Source organism: Periophthalmus magnuspinnatus, chromosome 15 (genome assembly GCF_009829125.3).
Source record: "Periophthalmus magnuspinnatus isolate fPerMag1 chromosome 15, fPerMag1.2.pri, whole genome shotgun sequence".
NCBI classification, from domain to species: domain Eukaryota; kingdom Metazoa; phylum Chordata; class Actinopteri; order Gobiiformes; family Gobiidae; genus Periophthalmus; species Periophthalmus magnuspinnatus.
The window spans coordinates 4,309,369-4,335,933 of NC_047140.1; the positions used below are offsets into that span (position 1 = coordinate 4,309,369).

Genomic DNA, 26,565 nt, shown 5'->3' on the forward strand with positions numbered 1-26,565 from the left:
TGTCCAAATTACGGCCCAGGGGCAAAATGTGGCCCTCAGATCAATTTTTGTTGGCCCTCATGCCTCCTCCTAAACTGGCCCAGTTCATCAGGAAGTATTTTTTTACTACAAACTGAAGAGATTCACCCTCTATAACCTGAATAACATCACATTGCATTGTGACAGACCTAAAAATAATCTTACAAGTCTTATTAACGGTACAATGGCTCTGTCAAACCTGTGTTAAATGCACCATTTGACTACCCTTATCGACACTGGTTTGTGGCCCTCCGCTTCAAATATGCTTCTGTATGTCGCCCTCGGTGAAAAAAGTTTGGACACCCCTGGGTTAGTCAGTCTGTCAATCACACATATAAGAACCCTGAGAGGTAAGAATGGATCCCAGACTTCTAGATAGTATTCATTAGTTTCAGAATGATGAAAAATCAGGATTGTTGCCGTAGCAATTAACAATTTAAAACAAAATATCCTATCTTAAGGATGGTTACAAGTCCTCAAAATGGTGCATGTAACATAAACTCCTGAACAAAAACTCTGCAGTCTGTCCAGGATAGTAAATGTATACAGCAAATGTTTATATATATTTTCAGCTCATAATGACTTATAAACAACTCTAGGACATGCTTTAGTGCCCATCTGTTATCCATGAAAGAGTACAGCTTATTCATAGAAGTAACAAAGAAAATACTACTTTGTTTGTGTGTGAAAGTGTGAGACTGTGGCCATGCGTGGTACAATCAAGAATCTTGTATTTCCGTGACAAAACAGCCCCTCTACCTGAAGCCTGATTAACACAGTGTTTCTCATAAAGCCCAGCAACACATGTTCCAGCAAAGTAATCAAGCTGCAGCTAATCCTCTACCTGAACCTCCCATTTTCACAAACAGACTGAAATTACAGTGTAACAACAATCCAGGTTTTATCCCCGGGCTCATCCTCTCTCCTGACAGAGGGCCAGCGCGGCAAAGAGGCAAACCGCTATTTAAGGTACAGGCAAGGACTCCAGCCACATCTGCCAACAGGAATAGAAGTGATTTATGTGGAGACTATGGAGTAAATATAATGCATTATGTATGAAATATCAAACTACACATCGCGAGGTGACACTGAAAATTGAGGTGACACAGAAAATGGTATCCGTTGTTTCAGAAATACGTTGTTGTCACAGTGAACGAGGCACATTATGATGATGTCATGAGTAAAGGACGTAAGTGTAGACCTTTACTGGTAAGATCTGGTAACGATAGATGAAATGCATTCCTCTTTGTTGCTTACAATAAACAACATCCAGTAAGTAACACGGCATATACGTAACACAGTGAAGCTTTAAATAATTCTGTAAACAAAATTAGACCAGATACACAATACCAATGTCTCAGCATCACAATTTATGTATTTATTTATTATTATTTATTACTGCATAAACATAACCGTGTTGCACTTTTAGATTGCAATCAGAGTTAATTAATGAGTCAGTTCAGCTGCTCGTTCAGTTGTATGCAAACTAAGACATTAAAACTAACCTTAACAATCAAATATTTTTAAGAGCTGGTATTATAATTCAATGGGGTATTAATTGCTAATTTTACTTTTTATCATTATTGTACGTCTAACTGTAAGGAGGGTAGGAGAGATTGCAAGATTACTCAAACATGAATCTCTTCGGGTGTGTTTTTGATGAGGAAATAACATTATAACATGGTAGAAAGTGGATTTTAAAGACTTCTTGGGGCAAAGGCAGTATAGTAGAGTGACAAATGAGGGTGAAGAGGGGGAAGGGACATTCAGGAATGATTTTTTTCTCATTACATCAAAATAAAGTGACGATGTCTTGGTAGAACAAACTGTTTTTAGCTGTTTCAGACTCACCACGCCTGCCTCTGGGTTCCTCTTCCTCCCGTTGCTGAAGGTGGAGGCCAGAGTGGAGGAGCAGCTCTCGTCGTACAGAGCCGTGCGACCGTCGTTGATGGCCGAGTTGATGGAGATGGTCCACATGCTCGAGGCGTACCCGTCGCAGTTGCAGTCGTCATAGCTACCCCCGTCACCCGAAGCCCACACGTAGATGCTGCCTTTACCTCCACGGCCCTAAAATCATATCACAAAAATGACAGTGGAATCAGATAGGAGGAACTTGTAATTGTGCCTGGAGGTGTTTAGTTGAAAGGTGGTGGAGATGTCGATCAAAATAATTGTCAGATTTAATCAAAAAGCAAGACAGTCTTTTCTAATTAGATTTACGAAAGAGACAAGTGCTTTATCTTCTCTTTATGAGGCTGATTTAAAGGGGTAGTATGTAACTTTGCTGGTTGAGGTCCAGCCATCTGCTTCTTTATGAAGATGTTGTATTGCATTTAATAGGGCTGCAAAAATAACTGCATTTAAATCGAAATTGCAGTTTAAATGGACAATTGGCAAATCACAAGCGCCGTCCATAAGTACTATAACTTCCTCCACAAACAACAAGGTGCACTGTCTTATTCTGCATAAAAACTACAAACCCTGTACTTTAGATCTGTACAAACATGTTCTGCAAAGTGATTCTTGTATTAGTTTGTTAGTTCATATTTCACTCTTTTTGTCAATTCTTCTGAACGTGTTTAATATGTGAACTTTGAACAGAATCCTCTTATTAAAACATAAATCGCAATGCTTGTCAGAAAAATCAATCCTTCCCAAATCATTCATTTATTCCCGTACGCACTGTTAAAAATGGTCTTGAAAAACATGTCTTCTTAAGCGATGGACATAGTTTCATTTATTGCCATGATGTAGAACCCTGCAGGCAAAGCAATAACATCTCCATGGAGACAAGCAGGTGGCACAAAGTTCCAGAGTGCTATTTTGGAAATTTCAAAAAACAAAAACTCTAATAAATATCATTCATTAATATTCCTGTGGCTCTCAGAAAAACAGAACCTAGTAGTGCGCAGCCTCTCCGCCAGCTGCTGCACCTGTTTCCCAATTGCACAAAGGATCAAATGGAACAGAAGTGGCCTCAACGCGCGTATTTATGCATCCTAATTGAATTGCAAAGAGATGTTTCGAAATCCTTCAGGTTACCCACTGGCTCAAGGCTCTCTCCCGCTGCTCAGCCCAAACAAAGTGCTTTCATTCGGCTCGCAAAATTGGCCAATTCATTTCTCCTATCTAATGAAAATTTTATAACCTCATAATTACACTTGAATATTCATGCTCCATCTATAGCTTATATAATATCCTAATTATTTTTGACCTCACAAGACCTCAGAGTAGAACATGTAGGAGGTAATGTTAGCTATCATTTTTCTCAATGTAATACTGATACAAAATTAATTATAAATGAAATAAGAGCTAATCAGTGAGGACTAAACCTATAACTGAAGACATGTTTGTTGATTGGTGAGTTTCAGATGACCTCATGACATTCTGTTGGCAATTTAATGTTTTATATAGATGGGGGGCAGCTAAAATGAATATTGTTCTTGGGTCTAGTCATTAATAGAAAGGATCAGGTTCAAAATTTGAGATGTCTCTTCCTTAGTATTGAGACTTTTCTTGGTCGATACAAACATGTCAGAAATGTTAGCGTCATGTCAGCACTCCTGGATGTCAAACTGAACACAGTGGAATAATAATTGCCTGTTTAGTAGCATTTAAATTGACGTTGCATTAGAGTTCATAAACTGCTCGGGGCTGGCTCTCCTTTGCCTTGGACAGGTCATTTTGGAGCAGTTCGCACCTGCCCGGAGAGCTTGCCGTGAATGATGATTAATCAAGCAGGTAATTGGCAGAGACACGGTTAGCATGGCAACTCTGAAAGTGGGGGGGCGTGGGGAGATAGATAGTGTGTGTGTGTGTGTGTGTGTGTGTGCGTGTGTGTGTGGTAGTGTATATCCTTCAAGCTGGTAATGTTAAGCACTGTTCAGCATGTGTGGGAGACATGTTTCACCTTCCCGGAGTGTCCTACAGTGGCAGTTGGTCAATAGTAGCAAGTGCCCAAACTCTTTAACTTGACCTGGATAAAATGAATAAAGCTGTTCATTTGTCTTAGGCTATATGTTTTATATTTCATTTAATATTGAACATGTATCTGCATACGATTATTTTTATAACATCACATTTGGTTATATTACTTTGTCTGTTTCATCTGTTTGCAATAGAGTTATGGCTAGTTCAACTTCAACTAGTGGGAGAATACTTTGTCCTCTCTTCATCGAGACCCTTCTGCGAAGCATTTACTTGAAGAAAAGAAGAGAGCATTTGCATTAAGCTGGAATGAGCAAATATCATACATGCTTTTATTTGGATTCACATTGTAGCTAATTATTTCTTTCGCTTAAACTTCCAGACCTCACGGACCTAACTGGACCTGTCCTAAACCCAGATTGGACCAGGACTTGGACCAGTTTCATCTCTTCGTAATGGACAATAATAGATTTTTGGAGACAGAACCAACAGTGCAGAGGATAGAGGATACATGATCATTAGTTTTGGGCAAATCTAAGGACGGAGCCGCAGTTAAATAATGTGTGAGATGAGCTTGTAGGTGCGATGTAGGCTGCTCTTTAAATGTAAGCTTAAAACCATGGCTGTTTGCTAACTTAGACATTTAGTTTTGATAATTTTATGAACTCAAATGACCATGTTCATTAGGAAAATAACGGAATAGTAAATAGTAAATCATATATTTCACATAAAGTCAACATACTCCATTAAAACAAGTGCTACCTGATCTTAAACATTGCATTGCTCTGCCTATTTCCTGCCTTTCCATTCTTCTGTATGTGCATCATTGGAAGTGTGCAGGTGTCAGGTGTGATGTGGCTATACCTTGTTGACTCCGTCGGCCATAGCCTGCAGCGTGAGCTCTCGGGGCCCGTCCACAGTCTTGCCGTCGTCCGTGGGGCCCCAGCTGGCACTGTAGATGTCAATAACCTGCGGCATGTGGCTGATGGATGAAGCCTCAATGATGTCAGTCATGAAGGGCTGGTCCAGCATTCGGATGCCTATATCACAGTAAGCAGCATGTGTTAGAGCTATAGGTCTCTGTGTTTGTGTAAGCTGTATGGGTGTAACAATCATTGGTTAGTATGGCTATGATGCAAAATGAATTGAATTATATGCTCCTACTTTTAAAATGTGTTGTTTAGTTGCAGCAGTGTGCTAAAAAAGCCACAAACTAAGCCACTATGATCCTTTGTATCAATTCAGCCAAGAAATTATTGATTTTTGGGCCAAGTTTTGCCTTTTTCAAATGTTATCATTGTTTCCTTGTCAAGTTGTGACTGATGATGTTATTGCTTTAACTATAATGTTCCACAGTATGACAATAAATATTTTTATCTCCATGGAGACAAGCAGCGACGGCACTGAGGTACGTTTCAGCTCTATGTAAAGACGAGCCCACTCACCGTAAGAATGCATTTAGCAATTGAATCACTTGTAATGGAAAAAAAGTCATAAAGATGCGTTTAATGTCATACTGTGGGACATTCTGGGCATTGCAATAACATCTCCATGGTGACAGGTGGCCGATCACTCATCACAAAAGGTTACAGGTTGTTGCACAGGCCGTTTATAAACCAAGTATGATATTACGCCATGGGATTAACACCACAATAACACCACATCAAACATTAACAGCATCCATACATGTGAGGAGGGAGGGAAAATGACCAGCAGCAGTCAAAGTAAACTGTCAATATGTCTTCCCTTCGTCAATACAACGCGCCATGCTACTGTAGTGTGGCAAATTTCAGGCAAAATCAATGAAGCAGACACAGGAGCTGCCTAGATGAATCATACTGTTGTGTGTGCATTCGGACTGACCTGCGGCGTTTGCATCGATATAACCATATGCTTCAATAGGAACAATACCAATCTCCTGTAATTGCCTATATTTTCCAGAAGTGTCATCCGATCTCTAATCCTCTCATCACGCCATTACCAAAACAGCTATTTGCTAACATGGCGGCGTCCTCATTGTCATTCCCTTCGCCGTCCAGGTAGAGACACGCACCTGCTACCATGGAGTTGTATGCGACTCCCACTCCACAGATGTTGTTGTTGGCAGCAGCTGACACCTCTCCTGCGCACCGTGTTCCGTGACTGGGGGAAAGATAGAGGGAAAAACAAAAAAATATGATAAGAGAATTTGCGTGGATTACAATAGAGTGAGCGGAGATAAGGTTTGGTAGATGATATAAGCAGAGATCTTTGAAAAGTGTCTCAGTTCTTAATAGTGTGATGTTTGGCTTTTCACAGTCATAAATCAATATCAAGAGTTGCACAATCTGTCATTTTGTTACGCTACCTGGATGTCTCTGCAGTTTTAACACAAAAATGCTCTATGCTAAAATACGTTCATGGACACATCTCAGTTTTTCAAGAGTCTAGTTAGCTTTTATGGTGTATGAATCGTTAACACATTACATATTTAGATGACCATGTTGCCCTTTATAATATTCCCCTCTCCCTTTGCTCTCTGTGCTAAGTCACCCCCCTTCAGCTAATGAAACTAGTGCACATCGCATCAAGTTTGTGAAGTTGTAGTGTATTGTTTTTTATCCTGCTTATGTATATTTATAGACAATTTACGTGTGAGAAACTACATTTTGCATAATAAGTTCACCTCTTTAACCAACGCCTGGCTGACAAAAACATTTGATTATTATCACTGCAACCGAGATCTTATGCCATAAAGGCTTTTTATATTCAGAACATTGAGTCTTCATTGTTGATGTGTGAGACTGCATTTTTCACAGATGCATAAATACAAAATCATCTGTTTTTTGTTGGTTTTTTTTGTTGTTTTTTTTGTTGTTTTTTTCACAGTCGAAAACTTTATCCAATCTAATTTGCCAAAATCTAATGGGCAGCCATCTCTATATTTTGCACTATTCATGAGTTTCAGATTCCTGTTTATAGGTGCCATTTTGATCACGAAGTTATGAAAACTACACACAGATTTTTTTTATTTATTTTTTTACCTGTGAAAGTGCAAAATTGGTGCTTTTGCATAAAATTCCATTCTAACCTTTTGATAGTGTTTTCTATTATTACTAGACTAGGATGGCCCTCCATAGTTTAAAACAACCTGAACAAAATTTAACTTTGTTGTACATGAGATGAAATTATTCAAATAAAGATCATTTGTACCACCATAGTCTCAACAAAATCTATGGGAAACACTGGTTCACTCTTCCCAAAAGTGTTTTATACCCACAGCAAACGCCTATGATCCTGCAAACCCAATATATAAACCTTGCTGTCAACATTACACAATCCAATTCTCCATCCCCATCTGATTGCTCAGGTCTGCCTGTATCGGTGTTTTGCGTATCTATGCATGTCTCCATCCTCCAGCCCCCACAGGGACCGCTGCAGCCCCGTTCTCCCAGCATGCCTTGCAACAGACAGGCTGCTATTTATAACAACCAGCTGATTAGCCAGCTCGTTGTGCCCGCCAGTCAGCAACAACTGCTCTAACTGGCACTCCCTTCTCATTCTCTCCCCTCTCCACATAACGACGTATATAGGCAGATGGTTTGGGAGAACACGGGGGTATGAAGAGGATGATGATGAGGAGAAGGAGGAGGAGGAGGGAGAAGGGAAAATAAAAAACATGGATTTCTTGTAGTTGGAGACTCCTTGTTGACATGTGTTGCAGTGGCAGTAGCTCAGTCTTTGTGATTTTGGCGATAGAAGACGTTATCAGGAGCGGGGTCAGAAGCAGTGAGAACAGTAAAATCCCATGTTGTGGTAACTGCCGTCTTATCTTGTCCGAAGCTAGCGGGTAAAAATTGCCTTAGGGTTTTCTATTATGACGGTCCAGAACAATAGCTTTGTTTGTACTGCCCTGTTATGCCTTAATGGAAGTATGTGGGGAGAAAATCAATAGAGACTTCCACAGGTCAGATCTGGCAACCCTGCTCACAGTAAGAAACATACTGCCATACTGTGGGACATTCCAGGCATAACGAAAACAATTATGGAGTTGTTTTTGCAGCATCTGATACTAAACACAAATATAAATGCACTATGTTAGTGATGTTCCAGCAATACTTTTATTTATACTGCCCTGTCACAATGTAAGTAAATGAAGAGAAAATCATTAGACTTCACAAGGCCAAGTTACAGGTCAGATCTGGCAACCCTGCTCACAGTAACAAACAGAAAGCTTGTTTTTCAATCTATTCAAGGCCTGTAGTTGTGCTGTGGACAATTCCAGGCAGAGCAATAACATCTCCATGGAGACAAGCAGGTGGTGGACCCGCAGTGATTACGGTAAACAGTGATTGACCAGAACAATAGCATTTTTTATACTGCTCTATTATGTCTTAATGGAAGTATGCGCAGAGAAAATCAATCGAAGGGAGAGCTGGCAGTGTATATGTGCGTGTGTGTGTGTGTGTGTGTGTGTGTGTGTGTGTGTGTGGATGGATGGAGGAGCTTTACCTGTTGAACCAGTCGTCCGTGTAGCGAGGGAATGGGTATGGGTCATTGCTGCTGAAGTCATAGCTGGCATCGGCGTTCTGCAAAGATCAGAGGGCGACATTTAGAAAGCCAAACGAAACACAGGGAGACATGCGGAAGAGCTGAGAGTCAGACCCGTGAAAATAGTGTCACTAAACAAGCTCTGTGCAGCAGTTTTATATAATAAATCTGATACATAGTAGGTATATTTACTGCTTCATTTTCAAGAATGTTGCAGTAATTACAGTTGCAATACAATAAACTGGAACATCGAATACAGCACATATAGAGCATGTAAACTGTCCATTTAAAACCTTAAAAAAGTCAGTACATTGTGTGATTTATGTTAAATAGAGATGTGTGATATATTGTTATGTCCATTCCAATATGGCATGGGTGGTACCAAGGTTTCCGATTATCAGGATTGGTTCGATATTGAAAATTTTGCCCATATTTATACCGATGTGTCATTTCCAAATTGTTCTCAGTGCATCAGTTTAATTTGTGAAGTTTAGTATCTTTAGTATGACGATAAATGCAAAAAAATGATGGGCTTTGCTATAGATTTCAGCATCAGCAAATATCAGTTATGGACCACAGCACAAAGACAAATGTATGTCATATAGACAGTATAGCTCTCAATCTGGTAACTGAGAACCATATCCTTTTTATAATACACTCTTTTACATAACACCCAATATTAAAATATAGTAAATCGATGCGACATGAGAGATTTCTGACGTACATTCCCTAAAACACCACAATACCACATTTATATCCAATTATTTTCTATATATCAAACAGTTTTAAAGCCATGTCAATGCGCTCAGTGTAATTAGCAGCATATCTTGGTCTGAAGGACACAGCCAGCACTCACAAAGAATTCCCACAGTGATTTCATATGTTGAGCCTGCATCTCTTGTGTATTTCATGTCTGCTCCCTCAGTCCCTGTCTATTTTACTGTCATTTGATTTGTATAACAGTCCATATTTCTCCGAGTGTGTAACAGCCCCATAGTGGTGTGTATAGAGAGTCATTAGCCCAGCACAGCTCAGCCCATCAGATTAATCTTGGGGGTAGTCTCCTCTCTGACAGTGCAGACGGCTGGCATTTAGACCAGATGACTCAGTCCGGCGCAGACAAGCCAAACCGCAATAGTTACCTGACCTAATGGAATAACATCGTAGCGTTGTCAGGTAAAGAAAAGGTAACCACGGAGAGGGGGACAGCGGGGGGAGAATTTACATGGTGTTCCAGTGACATGTCAGGAAGTCATTCATTAGAACATGGAGATATCAGTGAGGTCAGTCCACTGGCACTGGCGGCCTGACAGGTTTAGAGACGGATTGAATTAAGTTGTTTTCTGTTTTTCCTAATGGATATATTGTTTTCATGTGACTTTTGCATGTTTGAGTAATGTGGTGATCTCTCCTGGGTATCGGTTAGCAGTAGGATTCTGTCCAATGCTCTGCCCACAAGCCAACGTGACCCATGCTCCCTCAAGACAATCATCCATAAATATACAAAAACATGATACAAAACTACACACTACAACTTCACAAACCTGATGCGATGTGCAGTACTTTCATTAGCAGAAGGAAGTTACACCATTTTGTCTCCATAGATTATATTGTTTTGTCTTGAATGTTCCAGAATGGCACTAAACTACTATATTTCCATGGGTACAAGCACTAGACCAGGTCAAGTTACAGGTCAGATCTATGGAAAGTGAACCCCTATTACACTAAGAATGAGCAATGAACACCTGTTATTGATTGTTTAATGCCATTCTTTGGATCATTCCAGGCAAATAGCAATAACATCTCCATGGAGACAATCAGATGGGATTAAAAAGTTACATAGTACACCTTTTTGTGTAAGATAAGTGCAATATAACACCAAGCAACATGGCCTACGACTGTTATTTTACAATTTTATGTTCGGAGAAAACTCTAGAGACCCACTCAGACAAGAAGAGAATATGCTAACCACAGTCTACTTTTATACGTACGACTGCTTATGCCTTAAATATAAATGCATTTCTGTTTTATGTAGTTATTAGATTTTGAAGTTGTTGTGTTAAAAACAAAACTAGTTCATTTTAAAAGCTTTGCAGTGGTCCAGATTTATTCCTCATTTACCTTATGCATTCCGACCATTATTCACTGTGAATTCTCAAGCTGCTTTCACAGTTCTCAAAGACCAAGTTTTGTCGTGACGGTAAAGCTAACAACAAGAACAATAGGAATGCTAATGTGCACTTCCTGATCAATAAAACAGATGCAGACAGCTTGTAGTGATTGCTTAACCGCTGCTTATACAATATATCAAGACACATTTTGCTCAAATATATGGAAAACATTGGATACAGGGCCTTTAAACCAATGCCTTGGTTTGTTATCTTCTTTTTTATAGAAGGTAAACCATTACAACACCTGATATGTTTTAATGCTTATTATGACAAACAATATACTTAAAGGTGCACTGTGTAACTTTTATAGTGTTGGGTAAATGTCTGTGTAATCCCTCAGTCGTCCAGGTCTGATCCATAGTAAAGGCCAAAGTTAAATCTGTGAACTGGACAAAAAGTTGTAGGAGTGAAGACACTTGGTTGCTCATCCAAGACGCTTCTTCAGTTCTGGATGACCAAAACTGAAGAAGTGGCTTGGATTTGTCCAGTTGACAGATTTAAACTTCATCTTTTGCTATGGATCGGACCTGGACAGCTGAGGAATTACACAGATGTAAAGAGCTATTGTTGACAGTTTCGGCCTTGTTTCCTTTGGGTCTGAGGATGGAGTTATAGATGGGGGGCAGATTATATCTCAGGCCCCCATTCTTGTTCAAGGAAAGATTGTCTTTCCTAACAAAAAATGTCTTTAACTCCCCTCTCACACCATTTCTTTTCTCTGGCTAAGATCTGTACCTCACTATCTGCAAAGGAGAGGTCAGTGTCTTTGAGATGGAGATGTACAGCAGACTGTGGTCCTGAGCTGCTCTCTCGACGGTGTTGGTACATTCTCTTATGCAGTGTCTGTTTAGTTTTTCCAGTGTAACGCTCACTGCACTCTTCACTACAATAAACGGAGTAGACTATCCAGCTTTTTGGCATTATATTTCACAGTAATTTGTCCTTAAACACATTTTCCATGTTTTTTTTCCCTAGTCCTCTCAATTTCAAAACAGGTAATGGAGTTCTGAAATGTTATTATTATTCACCACATGAACGTTTCATTTGAAAAGACTCGCTGGTCCCAAACAGTTTGCAGAGCAGTAGCTGTTGTTCGCTCTCTTTCTTTTTTCATTAAATGGACTGAAAAGTGCTGAGCTTTGGTAATAAATGACATGAGGCCGTCTCCATGAATCACTCGCTGTGCTTTTCAAGTTCATATCGCCTGCCATCAATCAGGCCTGCTCTCCCCCTGCTGTCCTGTGAGCGACCTGGTTCGGCTAAATGTGTTTGGGTGTACTCAGGCACCTCACCTTTCCCCAGCAACCAGTGACCGCAGCCTCTGAGGGCTACTCCGCACGACTAAGACTCCGAAAGTCCCAGGTCAGAAACAGGACCGAAGACAATCGTAAACAGGCCAGTGAGTGTGATTACTGACAAAACTATTTTTATTTGCATGTAAGTCGGTTAGCTAATGTCTAATAATTACCCAGGCATCTGTAGGTTAGGAGTCTTAGGAGACAATCTTAAGAACTATGGACGGTCTAATACAAAGAGATAATAGATAAGTTTAGAGATGAATATAGTATAGGTCAGTGCTTCTCTCAGAATGATATGAAGAAAAATGTATTCAAAAAGGCTAAACAACCCTTCAAATGCAGTGGCCTACTAAATTCATTTATCTTTTGTAACAGAGCACTCATGAATAAGAGGGAGTTTCTCTTATTGAGTTGCTCCTGACAGATGGCTGCTTTATCATTTCACAGGTAACCTACATTTTGTGTTTTTGGAGTCACGAATGCTATTATGGGGGTCACGACTAAAAAAGTGGCATGAGCAATCATGTCTGAGAACAGAATGAAATTCAAAAGACTGGAGTAGACAGCACTGTTTATTGATTGTGTGATTTTTCAAACAATTTCTTTTCTATACTTGTATTGGCCTTGATTGATTAAAAGTAAAGAGTCTTCATTTATAAGTAAAACACTTCTACATAGCTTAAACTTTTTCCATTAGTTAAAACGTACAGTAATTCACAACGTTATAAAAATTTGCTTTTGGCTTAATCATGAAGGTTTTTCAGGTTTTCAGAAATTTCGCCTTGAATCAAAATACCAAAAGCCAATACTCAGTCCTCATTCCTACAGAAATGATCTTCGAATGAGCCTGCCATGATAACACATTTTGAAGTGCTTTGAAAAATATTACTTACTTATTACTTAAATTATAAGTAAATATAGATGAAATGAAAGCAGAATTATCCCCCAAACAGTATTAAAAAAAAAGAAAAAAAGTTAACTGCAAGAAATAGATGATCAGGGCCATCAAAAGACTCAAAAATTGGTAACGCTTTTATAAAGAGAATTTAATTTAAACTAAAGAGTAAAACCTACTTTATCGTCATATCAGACCATATCTTACACTATAAAGCACTTAGCTGGAGAAAAGTTTATATTTGGACATCGTGGCGTCATAGCCGTTACCGTGGCAACTTCCCAAATGTTAGCTGGAGTGAGTGGGCCCAACAAACAACAACATCTTCGCTCAGAGGGGACACACAATCCAATAATACACCCCCGCGCCCTTTCTCGTGTTTTCTTTGGGAGACAATAGAAAAAGGTCAGCTCGGTCGATGTTGCTGATAATTACAGGGAATCCTCAAGACATCCACTGAGACAATAAAACACATCTGTGATACACAAGGGTCTATAACGCTCCTAAAGACACTGCTGTAAATGTCTTTTTTTACTGCACAAAGCAATACAAAGCACTCCCATAGCACTTCAATATGATTCAAATTTCAGATTTATTCAAGTAGGAGTCCATATTTCCTCATAAATCTGCCATAAAATTGGGATGATTGATTTCTCACCTCCGCACACAAACAGTCTCCCTCATTCAGCCTACCAAAAGTATTACAGGAGTTCTTACAGCGCGAGGCTCACTCCAAATGAGAAGTCATGAATAATAGAAGCTCATAATGTTGCCAGCTTGCATAATATCCAGCTATTGTAACTACACATAAGCTAGGTCAAAGTATTTCTTATCATAGCTTTTGTAAAAGGATCCTTTGAAGAGCATCTAATCACACATGCAGTGGCTCTTTCTCTCCTCAGTCTTCAGTCAGACAAGCCCTCCAGTGAAGCGTGCTCCCACATCTGCGATTTTCCTGTTATTTTGGGCCATTGTTGTTCAAGAACCATGATAGAACATAGTGGTTAGCCCAGCGCAGACAGTTGATCAACAGTGAGATGCTTTGTCACCTTACATATTACATTTGGGGATTTTTTGTTTTGTTTTTTTTTTTCTAATAGATAACATTTTATCCACACTACAGGTGGGAATAGAAAATGTGGTTTTAAAGAGCAATGCATAACTATCAAATGAGATGTAATGAAACAAAATACTCCATGAGTCACGGTTGGATGACAAAACATTTGCTACCTAATAAAATGCGTTCATAAACAGCCTATTAAACTCTATGGGGGATTCGCTGTTTCTGAAAGAAGTAACCAACCTGAAAATCCACATATGTTGCCCCATACATTTTTTTTTTTTTTTTAAGTGGGTGTATCCAATTTTTGTCCATGTAGTTGAGCAAAATTAGTTTGGACCCAGTGGAGATGTATTGTAAAAGCAGCTCTTAGGGTCAAAATGAGACATCTGTGTTCTCTCTGTATCTAATTATGAAGCGTTTTTATCATCTGAGAACCAGAAAGTGTGCTGCTAATTAGGGCGAATGAGTTTGGAAAAATATGGAATTGTGATTTTTCTGACAAGCAATGTGATTAAATTTGCAATTTATATTTTAATAGTAGGATTCTGAATGACTGCATTTCCATTAGCATTAACATTTGAGAGAAGTCTGAAATCTGAACTGCTAAACTAATCCAAGAATCCCATGTGTTTCAGAACCTGTTTGTAGAGGCCTAAACTACAGGATTAGCAGGTTTTAGACATGATTAGACTGGATATTTTGTCTGTTCTTTTTTAGAGAACATTATATTGCTTAAATAATAGTAGTCTTTGTAAATGGTAAATGGTCACATTTCTATACAGCGCTTTCCATTTTCAAGGCTCTCAAAGACCTTTACATCCAGGAACCACTCACCCATTCACACACATTCATATACCAGTGTACACAGACACTGGGGGCAGGGTGGGTTAAGTGTCTTTCATAATGACAGCATTCAGCTGTGGGAGCTGGAATCGCACCGCCAACCTGTGGGTCAGTGGATGTGACCTCTCAACCAATCGTGTTTATGTTGAGAGGGGAGTTTTAACCACATACCTCTGGATCAGTGGACAAACTTTACCAACTGAGGTACTGTCCCCTGTGTCTTGTTCTTGTTCAATTTGACTGCAATAACATATAGAGCAGCCCTACTGTTAACATGCTATTTGCTATTAGCTTTACTGGGACAACGCTCAGTTGTGAAACACATTAATAACTAATAAACTAATCGCAGTGAATAATTAAAATGCCAGGAATGCAACTGGAAAGTGATGAATTAGACCTCTGCAAAGAGTTTAAAATGAAGTAGTTCTGATTTTTGTATTTTCAAAAGAGTAAAGATCAAGTACAGTGCACAATGTCATTTTAGGCGGCAGGCCCACTGTCTGCTTTTCTCTAGTAATTGCTTTGCCTTGAAGACTGTTCCATAATATGGCATTACACTTATTTGTCTTCCATTCCTTCAACTACAGGCTTTTGTATGGCAAAAAGTATCTTTACGCTGCCTCATCTCTAAAGCATTCAGGCATCAGAATTGCTCCTTGCCTTCCAGCTCAATATTACTCAATGATCTGTTTTAAGTGTTGTGACGTCAGGTGAAGGTAACGCAGTGCTCGATCAGACTTGTGCATTTCTATGTCCCATTTAGCAATCCATCTCGTCCTTTATGTTTTTTATCAGCATTCTAGAGTCGAAGCTTCACATTATGCAGCGCCAACTACCCTGGCATTATCGCGCCTTGTGACAGATCGGCCTGCCATTGTGCGAGGTGCATTAACATTAAACAGCTCGGTCGACCGTCTGCCTCCTCTCTCTCATTCTCTCCCTCCTCTGGTCCTTCCCTAAAATGTAAGGAGACTGGGCAGCCATTAGAGGAGCTGTGAGAGCACCTGTCACGCCGGAGGGTAGCCACAGGAAGGCCCCTGCATCTGAGACATGACATACTGACTGGCACTGAGGGACAAAGGGTACTTACGTAATTCGACGCCAGGTCCGGGTGGAGGTAGTCGATTCCTGGAATGAAAGGAAAAATTGTGTTGTGAAATCTTTGCCTGGTTAACAAAAAAGGTAATTTCATGACTAAGGTGACTTGGCAATTCTGACAGTTAAGAAAAAGGAACAAAAGACAGAACACTGAAATTAGATGTTCTCACCAGTTATGACTAAAATGCCAATTTGATTAACAAATATGTCATGACATTTCAATTGTGTTTAATAGAGTAATTTGTCAGAAAAATCAAAAATAAACAGAACAAACATATTTTATTCATTTGACACCAATTTTCATGCCTGGTGAGTCCTCAAGCAGCTCTATGGAATAATAATGATAAAACAGTTACTGGTACAGGTGTCGTAAACCAGGTACTGTTTAAACCTCAAAGCAACACTGTGAAACTTTCTGAACGTGGCACCTGCATGATTACATGGAAATAAAAAGTTAAAAACATACTTTGGAACATTTCTCGTGGAGATAGATATGTTTTATGCCATACTGTGGAATATTATTGCCAACGGAATAGCATTGCCATTGAGTCAGGTTTGTGGAGATGCAAGCTCGCTCAAATTAAGTATGTGCTTTTTTTTCTACATTTACAAGTGCATTTATTTTAACAATTTCTTGGCTAAACGGTTTCACAGTGGGGTATTAAAGCTACCATCTGGCCGACATGCCCCTGTTGTGTTCTCACATAACACCACTAGTTGCTATGTACGTTACTTCAGTCTGATAGTGCGCCAAACTTGGCCTGACAGAAGAAACCCAGACAGCACAGGTGAGCAGGTGAGGGGCGGGGTCAGGTGAGAGGAGAGTGGAACAGGTTTCACATCTGCTATCTACTGGTGAAAAAAATCAAATAATACATTTTCAGATGGTAGCTTTAGGTATTAGTGCTATAAGAAACTGAACAATACCCTTTCTTTCTTTCTTTGTTTCTTTGTTTCTTTGTTTCTTTATAATGAATGCATAATCTAGATAAAAGGTTGTTTTTTGCGTATTATATCTAAGACGAAGAAAAGCAATTTGGCTTCTTCTCGCTGCGCCATTATTTAAACTGCCACTTAATTCAGCGCGGATAAGGTCTGATAAAAAAAACCAACAACTGCCCACTCACCATCATCCATTATGGCGATGGTCACTCCTTTGCCCGTGTAGCCCAGTTGCCAGGCTTCTGCCACGTTAAGATCCAGCCCGGGGGTCCCATCTGCTTGGCCTGTGTTTATCTAATCACTCACACAAAATGAAAACCATCCATGAGTCAGAGCACCGAGGTGAGCGGTCATTATGGAGAGAATGTCGAAGATATCTGCATGTTTGTGCGTGTTTATGTACACTACATGAGAGGTAAATGTCACATATTGTTGTAGCTTTAACTAAGAGCTTTTATCTGATGTGTAAAATGGATTCAAAGAATGGGTCACGCTAATAACGTCATAGCTGGACAAAAGGTGTGAAGATTGCTTACACAATGACCAACATAATAAGGTTTTGGAAGGTATTGAAATGAATGAATAGGGTTTGTTTTTTTTCTCAGGAAACTGTGAAAAATCTTGATATTGAAGAAACATTGTAAGATGAAAAATGAAATGTGTCTTGAATTTAAAGACAGTATTACATTTCTGTGGGGTATTAAATGCTAAGACAAAACATATTTAGATCACCATGTTTCCTTTTATTCTTTTGAAAATGCTATAGTAAGTTTCACGTTTACTTTTGATGCTTTGAGTCCCCACTCCCTTTGCTCTCCATGCTAAGTCACTCCTACTTCAGAGTGCTATCACATTAAAATCGATGTGAAATCTGCAAATTAAACTACTGCACATTGCATCAGGTTTGTGAAGTTGGAGTGTATTGTTTCATATCATGCTTTTGTATATTTAGGGGGAATCAGGCTCGTGGGCTCGTGGTGACGTAGGCTTGGACAGAATCGTACAGCTAAGCCTAAGGAGGGTTCAAATGGGGCCCGAGAAAGATGATTCAAACATGCATGGATGACTAAACCTTCTTTGGGCCTCTTTTTGATGAAGGAACAACATTATAACATGGTAGAAAGCTCCGAAAAGTTTATTTTGCATAAAAAAATGTGGCTATGACAGAAAAAACATGTTGGGTTTTGTTTTTGTGTAAATGAATTGATAAATGTATTAGTTCTTTTTTGCTACTTTACTTTACTGCTTCAATCAACATCAATCAATTAGGTATTTTATATCACTGTATATAAAATTAGCATTCAACATTTTTAAAGATCTTATAAATATATGTAATTATGTGTTTGTAAAAAGCACATTATGACAAATTTTTGGAGTAACTGTAAAATTGTAAAAAGCTAATTCAACTCAGTACAACTTTATTTATCCCAGGGGGCAATGTAAGCATCTTGATCAGTTAAAGTACAATAATAACATGGCTCAAATAAAGGCCTTAGCGTGGTTGAACAGAAGGTCTGGTCTGATAGAGTGGACAGATTGTGTGTTTGAGGTGAGTAACCGCCCTCTGGACAAAAGTAAGAAATTAACAAACCAAATGCTTAAAATTCAGCACTTGAATTAACAGTCAAGTGGTTGGGCTAATTAAGAAATTAATGTTGATTTGGTGAATGTGTCTGGCATCAGGGTGATTAAAGTGGAAGAATGTTGGTCCTAGGTAAAGGTCATGTAGCATGCAGACAGATGCTCGGCTGATTACTCACCAGATACCACTGTTTGGAAAATAGCGGGTCGCTCAGGTTCACTTCAATATCATTCAGATTTCTATACCCTCGCTTCTGCCGACTAAATCCGTCCTGCTCCACCACATTCATCACCTGCCCCGGAAAAGAACAAAATGCCAGGTCATGCAATATCTTTTATCAGTCACATCTTATGAAACATTTTATTAAAGGACTATAGACTGCAAAAGGAAGCCAAAATGGGGTTTTCTTGATGGAAAATGTGTAGGTGTGTTCACTGACTGCTCTGAACGTGGAAAATTATAGCACCCAGCTGTGCTCCACTGTACCATTAGGAAGGAACATCATGTAAATCAAATGACTATTCTCCCCGTTCTAATCAGGAGGCTGCAGCGGGAGACGCCGTTGTAAAAATGCCACATCAGAGAATATTAGGGAAGAGGCATTTTATACAGAACGGCTGGACGATTACACTCAAACGCATGTTGTGTTTCTTCAAAGAATTAAAGGCGTGGGAAGAACAGCTGTGTGGCTTTTAGATAAGAGTGGTATTCCCGACAGCCCCTCCATTCAAGGGACTGCGGACCTGTCAGGGTACTATTAGCAAGATAAGAGGTTAGCGCACACACAGCTCACAGCAAGAAGGTCCAGATACTAAGTCCAAGACATGTATGTGAGGTTTGCATGTTCTTCCCATGTCTGCTTGAATCCACACATGAAATGGAACAAAAGAGTGGGTAAAAGAGAGGATTTTACACTTGCATTTTGTCATCATAGTCTGTTTTATATTGTAGCACAAAGTTTTATTTAAATTATGCAGCTTCCCGGTTTAAGTCTGAACCATTTTAATCTCAGCCTTGGGCATTTTTCTGTCTGTGATGTGCAGAGTGACAAGAAGCACCTTAAACTCAAACAGGGCATCTTATGGACAGACAGTCTTCTTCTATAGGCGCTGTAAGCTGTGGAACTCATTACCCACTGATATTAAGTATTAAGTATTTCTGAGTTCAAAATGTTCACCTCCAGGCTTAAGTCTTGGCTTTAAACAAACCAAAAGTATTACCATGTGTATAGTCGCATGGTTGTATTTATAGTTGATTACTGTTTTAATTAATTTTGTTTTATAATGTGGTGACAAAAAGGCCAGGTGTGGGAGCTGAAAATGTGAAATTAGCTATGTGCTCTGTGTGCATCGCATTAGTTGCAAGCTTTGTTTTGTAACTATGTCTGTCTGCATTGTCCCTGCCAAATAAATAAATAAATTAGTTCCTATTTTTTTTATTCACACTGAGATTTTTCTAGAGAGTCCTGGCCCAGAGGCATCAACAACACAACCCACAGACAAAACATATCCTGGATAAAATTAGTTATCTGGCTATCTCCGGTCACATTCATGATTATAAAAAGAGGTTTTGAATGGCTCTTGAATTACTACATGTTAAAATTGCCCAGTTAACGTTACACAAAAACACTTAATGCAAGCGTATTTGAAGCAGATAAAATCAGCCACAAAGGTTCACAAGTGTACAATACTTTATATGCTTGTCCCATTTAGAAAACAGAGGAGGTCGTCTAGTGTGAATCCAATGCTAAATCTGTACAACACAGAAGATTTAATGTGACAACCCAAACACAAAAAGTCAAACAGAAAAGTGTGAAACGATATTAGAAGCACTGGAATACTCCTACCACTGTTATCTGTAATGTTTCCTTTGGGGCTGATTCTGAAATTAATCTGATGAGATTTCGAGATTTCAACCCACTCTATTAAATTAATAGGTTTATTACGTGACGTCAGTGTATCCATTACGGCTAATCTGGCTGGATTATATCTTTCAATGGACAACAATCAAATTCAATTAAGATTCCATCGTGCTAAACCTGAAGATAATCTTAGTATTTTGTATAAACATGCTTGTTCTGTCAAATACGGGGCATCAGTCCATTTCAGGATTTATAACTCCAAGATGATTAATAATAAACCAAACCAATCAGTCGTACAAACTCACCATTACATTATCCAGTTTGACTAACAGATCTTGCTTTTATGCTATTGGCTTTTGGAATTACGACATTTACATAGATGCAAAGTAAATAGATCAGATTGAACATGTAATCCACCAAGATGGTTTATATCCAGGGCCCAGAATGTTTCGCTATCCATAGGCTTTAGAGTGATGGAAAAAAAAACTGCACCATTGCCATAGGAACTAAAAACAAAATATTAGATTGTTGGAATGGTCAAAATAAAACCCTTTAAATAAAACAAAGAAATTGCGGCTCAACTAATGGCATGAGTTGTTGACCGATTAGTTGACTAAAAGGGGGAGTGGCAAAAGCTTTCTTAACTATAAAGTATACTATAAACTATGATCAGACCACGTATCTGATCCAAGTGCATAGGATTTCAATTCAAACTATTTATAGAGAAAAAAGTACTTGGAAAAAGTATATTTACAGTTCCAGTCTAAAGTTTAGAGACACCATCTCATTCAGTGTTTTTATTTTATTATTACTACTTTTGACATTTTAGATACACACGGAACCCATCAAATTATGAAGTAAGATGTACGGGATTATGTAGGAAAGAAAAAAGCATTAAATTAATAAATAAATTTAACTCTTCATAAATATTCAATAACTCTACCTATTTTCAAATCCTAAATGTAGCCACCCTTTGCTTTGTGGAAAAATATTTACTAGATCACCTACTGAACTTTTTTTCTTTACTATATAATTCCATAAATCTTACTTTATATATTTGTTGTTTTCCATTATCTTCTATGTATCTAAAATGTAGAACGAATCAAAAATAAAGAAAAAAGCATCAAAAGAGAAGATATGTCCAAATTTTGACTGGTAGTTAATGTGTAAAGGCAGATAAAACTCAACTTGAGCTGAGACAGTCGACTAATACAAATTTAGAGCTACTAAGACACCACCGATTAAACTGGCTAAAGACTAAAGACCTAAAGCCCTACTTGATGTGTTTTGAAACATTATCTGATGCTTGGTAAAAAAGCAACAAATGACTAAAAACTGTACATCATGTGGAATGAACAGCAATTTTTGTAATAGCTTTTGAAATGAGAGTCTAACCACTTCTGAAACACTCTTCAAAAACACACTTTTGGACGTTTTAGCTACTTTTACAGTCTGGCCTTTTAGCTTATCCCTGGATAGCAAACCCAAAATGCATCTACAGCCAAACTTTGCAATGCTGCCTCTATTCACACCACCCTTTTCACACGTTAGGGGCAATCTTTCCCGGCTGTCCTTAATGTACTTTCCTGCTTACCCTTGGCAAATTCACTCAAGTGAGGAGGGGTCATGTGGCCATTGTTGCCTGTGTTTGCCGTGGCTGATAAAAGAGCGCAGCGGCACTTAAAATGGCCTTTTAGCGCTGGCCAGGTCTATTCATCCAGACCTGTCTTTTATGACGTGCTCTAAGCAATCAGCAAATACACAAACACGGGGGACGACAAGCACGCAGTAAATCCTTCTAGAGACGCACACTACAGCCACATCATAAAACTCACACTTTGCATATTCACAGTATGCGGGGATGGCAAATATGGGAAAAAATAAAACCTGTCATATTGATTCACCGCAATTTTCAATTCTATTTTTTTTTTTTTTTTGACTACATATGTTTTTCAATCTAAATTTCATTAACATAAAATCAGTGCCATTATTCACTGCCTGCCTCTGAACTAATTACAAAAAGGCCAGTGTGCAAAGGCTGCAGGTGGCCTATAATGATGCTTTACAGGTGCTCTTGAGGAGGCCGCGATGGACTAGTGCGACTCTTTTTAAAGCATTAATGTTTACTGTTTGTATTGTCACTGTCCTTGTCTGTTTAAAAATGGACCATGAGTCCGGAATAAAAATGAATTTATTTGAAAATGTCCAATTTCTTCTTCCAGTCTGAACTCTGCTCCAAATGATTTTACAGACTGATTGGCTGAGGACCTTGAGATTAACAAGAGCCAAGCTGAGGTCTAAGGTGAAATTCTGCTCTTTTCCATCAATTCTGATTTTGATATTACAGTTATAATTAAAAGACAAAGGACAAACAAATTTTCAAGTAAAATTATTGTCATTTCTTTATGTCACCATGTTGTATTATTCAAGTTCTGATATAAATCAAGACCATTCCAGGAAATGTCCATATTTGTCCTATTTATATACTATGTTAGTATTGGCTTATTCAAATGAGTATCTGGTTTGCATAGTAGTAGTATCGATTAGAATCTGGGTCTGGATTTCTTTGAAAACTCAATTATCTGTCTACCATCATGCTGAAGATAAATGATGTAATGAATAAAACAACTAATTATCTCAATTTGAATATACTGTATGATTGTCTCGTTGCCTCAACTTCTTTTTCTACAGTCATTTGGACTTGTTGTATACTGTACATGTACTCTGTTTGAATATCATGAAGTAATATTAAGTACTTTTTTATATGTGCTCTTAATTATTACCATTTTGGAATATTCTTTAGGCTATATGTTAGACTGATACTTTCACTTTTCAGCGTATCAGCAATCAGCCTTAAATCTCCCATCTCTATTTTGTTAAACCCAACCAACTCCCTAAAGAAAACACAAACAGCTTTATTTGAACGCCTCAGTACGAAGAGGACTCTGCACAAATGTGACAACACTGCTCTTTCATCCAGTTTGCATCAAAACAGGATTGTGAGTTTGTAGTAAATTAAAACTGGATAAAATTGGATAATGATCAAAACTAGTCCTACATATCGGCCCAAAGATATCGGCAGAGCTTATCGCCCATCGGTTCCTCTGGATTCTAAACAATTGGCATTAGCATCGACCATGAAAAAATCCATATTGGTCAATGTTTATTATATGTGAGCGTATCAGCCATTGATTTCTCTGGATTCTGAACAATTGTTTCGGACAAGACAATAGACAGGATTGATACTGAAACTAGTATCGAAACTACATACTCATTCGAGCTTTAGAATTTAGAACGGAACATACCTGGACGACTGACGGATTACACAGATATAAGCCCACATGGGAATAGAAAAGAAAGTACTATGATTTAATGCTGAAAATGACATTCTATTGTCTAAATAAAGAGTGCTTTTTTTAAATTATTATTATTATTATCATCGTAGTATTGAATCATTATTGAGTATCAACTATATTCCTTAGTATCTAGTATATTCAAAATCCAGTTTGAACACTAATCTCTAATATACGTCCCTTTTTCTGTCACCATCTCCATTTTTCTTTCCGTCACTTGGCAGGAGAGCTGGTATTTCCCTAGAGACAGCGTGTCACTGCCCACTCCCCACATCAAACACTACTCATGCATCGGCAACACCGCGCTTTGCCCTCTCCCTGCTCATAACTTCAATATAAAAAGAGCTTTACCATCCTCTTCCTCCTCTTCCTCCTCCTCCAGTCTCCTACATGCCCTATATTCCCTCTCAACCGACGCACTACTCAGGGTCAACCAATGATTCAACGGTGGCTATTTGTGGCCGTTACAGCTCGCAATTCCCATTAAAAGCACTTGTTAATTCATCTTTTGTGGGACTAAGGACGTCTGCTTGAGTGGACGAAGCATTGAATTGTGGGAGAGATGAAAGCTTGCCCTTACACAATCAATCAATGGCAGTGCTTTGGATCTTCAATGGGTAACTCAGTGCTAAGACAACGTAGCAAGATCTAAATGTCGATAAAGAACGGACAAGAAAATACAAGTTTGTTGGGGTTTTTTTCCCACAGCGGCAGTATTAGGATAAAAGCTCTTTGGAGGATAAGTAGACCATCCAATTTCATCAGTGGTGCAAGTTGTTTATTCCAGGCATATTAACCAACAAGGTAATGAGGACTCAAGTAGTGTTATGTTGCTTCCTAAAATAGCTATTCTATTAAGACAAACCCATCAAGGCAAAATGGTCCAAAAAGAGAGACTGGAGACACAGAGGCAGATACTGCATTTTAGGGTTGTACAATATTGGATCAAACAAGATAGTGCTGCTATGTTTAAGAGTGAGTATTGGGATTTCGTGCACATTTTGAACACATCCAAGGGTATTAATATGAACTGCTAAATGTTTACAAGTATCCCATACATTTAAAATAAGTCTCACAGAGGGGGAAAGCGCAATGTTGCAACACACAGTTCAAAAACTACTGTGCAGGCAGAGTAAAAATATAAGACACTATTACTTGCAATGTGGCTAAGTACTGTGCAGCGTAAGAACATGTTAGTACAGGGATAGATTGGGAAGTATTGTGTTTTTCCATAAAAAGACAGGGTACTTGTTTGCAGCGGAAATTCTATCTAAAATATTGTCTACGTGATTTGAAATTGAAATCAATTCAATCAGTTAGCTGTAAAACTCTACTGCAGATTCATAAATATGCTTTGTTACTACTAGGGCTGAACAAGTTGGGAAAAATACATGTTATATGATTTTTCTGACAAGCATTGCAATTATGATTAGATTTAGGATTCATGTTTTCATGATTCTGTTCAAAGTTTACATTTTAAACAATCACATTTCAGAATATGTTTGTACAGAGCTAAACTGCAGACATTTTTAGGCAAAATAACACATATTTGGTTGCTTATGGAGGAAATTATGGTACTTCAGAAACTGCGGTGTTTGCGATTTGCTAATTGTGCCAATTCAGTATTCAGTCCCATTACAATAAATGTTTGCAGACGTAGTTAAAACCAATCAACTGACCAAATCCTTATCAATACTCCAAGCTGTTTACTCCAAACACATTAAACAAGTAGGTAATGAGGACTGAAGAAGTGTTACGTTCCTTCCAAAAATAACTATTCTATTAGAGACAAACCCATCAAGACAAAAGGACCCAAAAGGAGAGACTTTAGACACTCGGGATACTTCACATTGACAAGGAAGCTTCGCTAAATCACACAAACCGACCTTACCTATTCGCGGAGGATGGACAGAGATCAATAGTTGCAGTGTAGCGCATGTAAAGAGGCTGATTAGAAAACCCCTCTCCCAGAACATGGTCCAGGCTGCCTATGTGTGTGTGTGTGTGTGTGTGCGTGTATATACACCTCCCTGCCATTAGCCATATTAGCTTGCTGGAGTGGCCTGCATTTATTTTCATTATCACCTCTCGCAAGCACAATTATAGAGGTTAGTTGATTGCGTGTTAGCCCGCACCTTCGCTCGCCAGTCTGTTTGTCTGTCGGTGGTGGATGCTACTTCTGACAGAAACATGCAACTGTTTCCTGATCATGAAAAAAACAGAGAAAAAGAGATAGAGAGGAAGAGCGAAGGGGAGGAGAGCAAGGGCATATACAGCACGCATCTGTAGAGTACGCCACAGGCACAAGAATATGTATCCAGTATCAATCAATAATGTATGGAGATGTACGTATCACTTAGGCGGCATTTAACCTTGACACAATATCAAAATAAGGACTATACCTGGAGCCAAACATGGACTAGACCAAGACTAAACACGGCCACAGCAAGTCCACATCAGGACTAAATTATACTCAAGTGTAGGGTTGTCAAAAGTGTTGAAAATCAGACACTAATTCATACTAAAACTAGTATCAAAACTCATTTGAACAAGTATCAATAGTAAAAAAGTCACATTCACAGGACAGAAATGAACCTTTCCTGAATATCTTTAGAATGATCATGAGCTGTACCAGAACAAGAATAAGACACATAGATTTATATATATACTGAGGAATTACATAGATATTAGACCACATGGTAATACAAAATAAAGAACTATTATTTAATGTTAAAATGACATTCTACTGTCTAAACAAACTAAAATAAATGAGTGTTTTTATTATCATTGTTGTATAGAATCTGTATCGAGTATCGAGTCTATAACTTAGTATTGAAATGTTTGTATTGTGACAAAAAAGTGTTTTACATATGTTGATTGTCAAATTTGTGCACCAGACCATTTGGAAAACTATCACACTGATGCTGTAATAGAGAATATAAAGATAAATGGTGTTTACAAGTGTTTAATAGCTAAAGGGTAAC

The 26,565-nt window shown here is 38.6% G+C and overlaps 1 protein-coding gene across 1 annotated transcript in view; it reads right to left on the reverse strand.

The window, feature by feature from the left end:
• Positions 1–26,565, reverse strand: part of pcsk2 (proprotein convertase subtilisin/kexin type 2) — a 43,255-nt gene that overhangs the window by 11,809 nt on the left and 4,881 nt on the right. The window contains exons 3-9 of the mRNA XM_055227241.1: positions 18,546–18,659; positions 16,971–17,079; positions 15,836–15,873; positions 8,437–8,513; positions 5,999–6,087; positions 4,810–4,985; positions 1,870–2,085 (exon numbers count right to left, since the gene is read on the reverse strand). Coding sequence (XP_055083216.1) covers positions 1,870–2,085; positions 4,810–4,985; positions 5,999–6,087; positions 8,437–8,513; positions 15,836–15,873; positions 16,971–17,079; positions 18,546–18,659 — 819 coding nt within the window. The remainder of the gene's footprint in view (positions 1–1,869; positions 2,086–4,809; positions 4,986–5,998; positions 6,088–8,436; positions 8,514–15,835; positions 15,874–16,970; positions 17,080–18,545; positions 18,660–26,565) is intronic.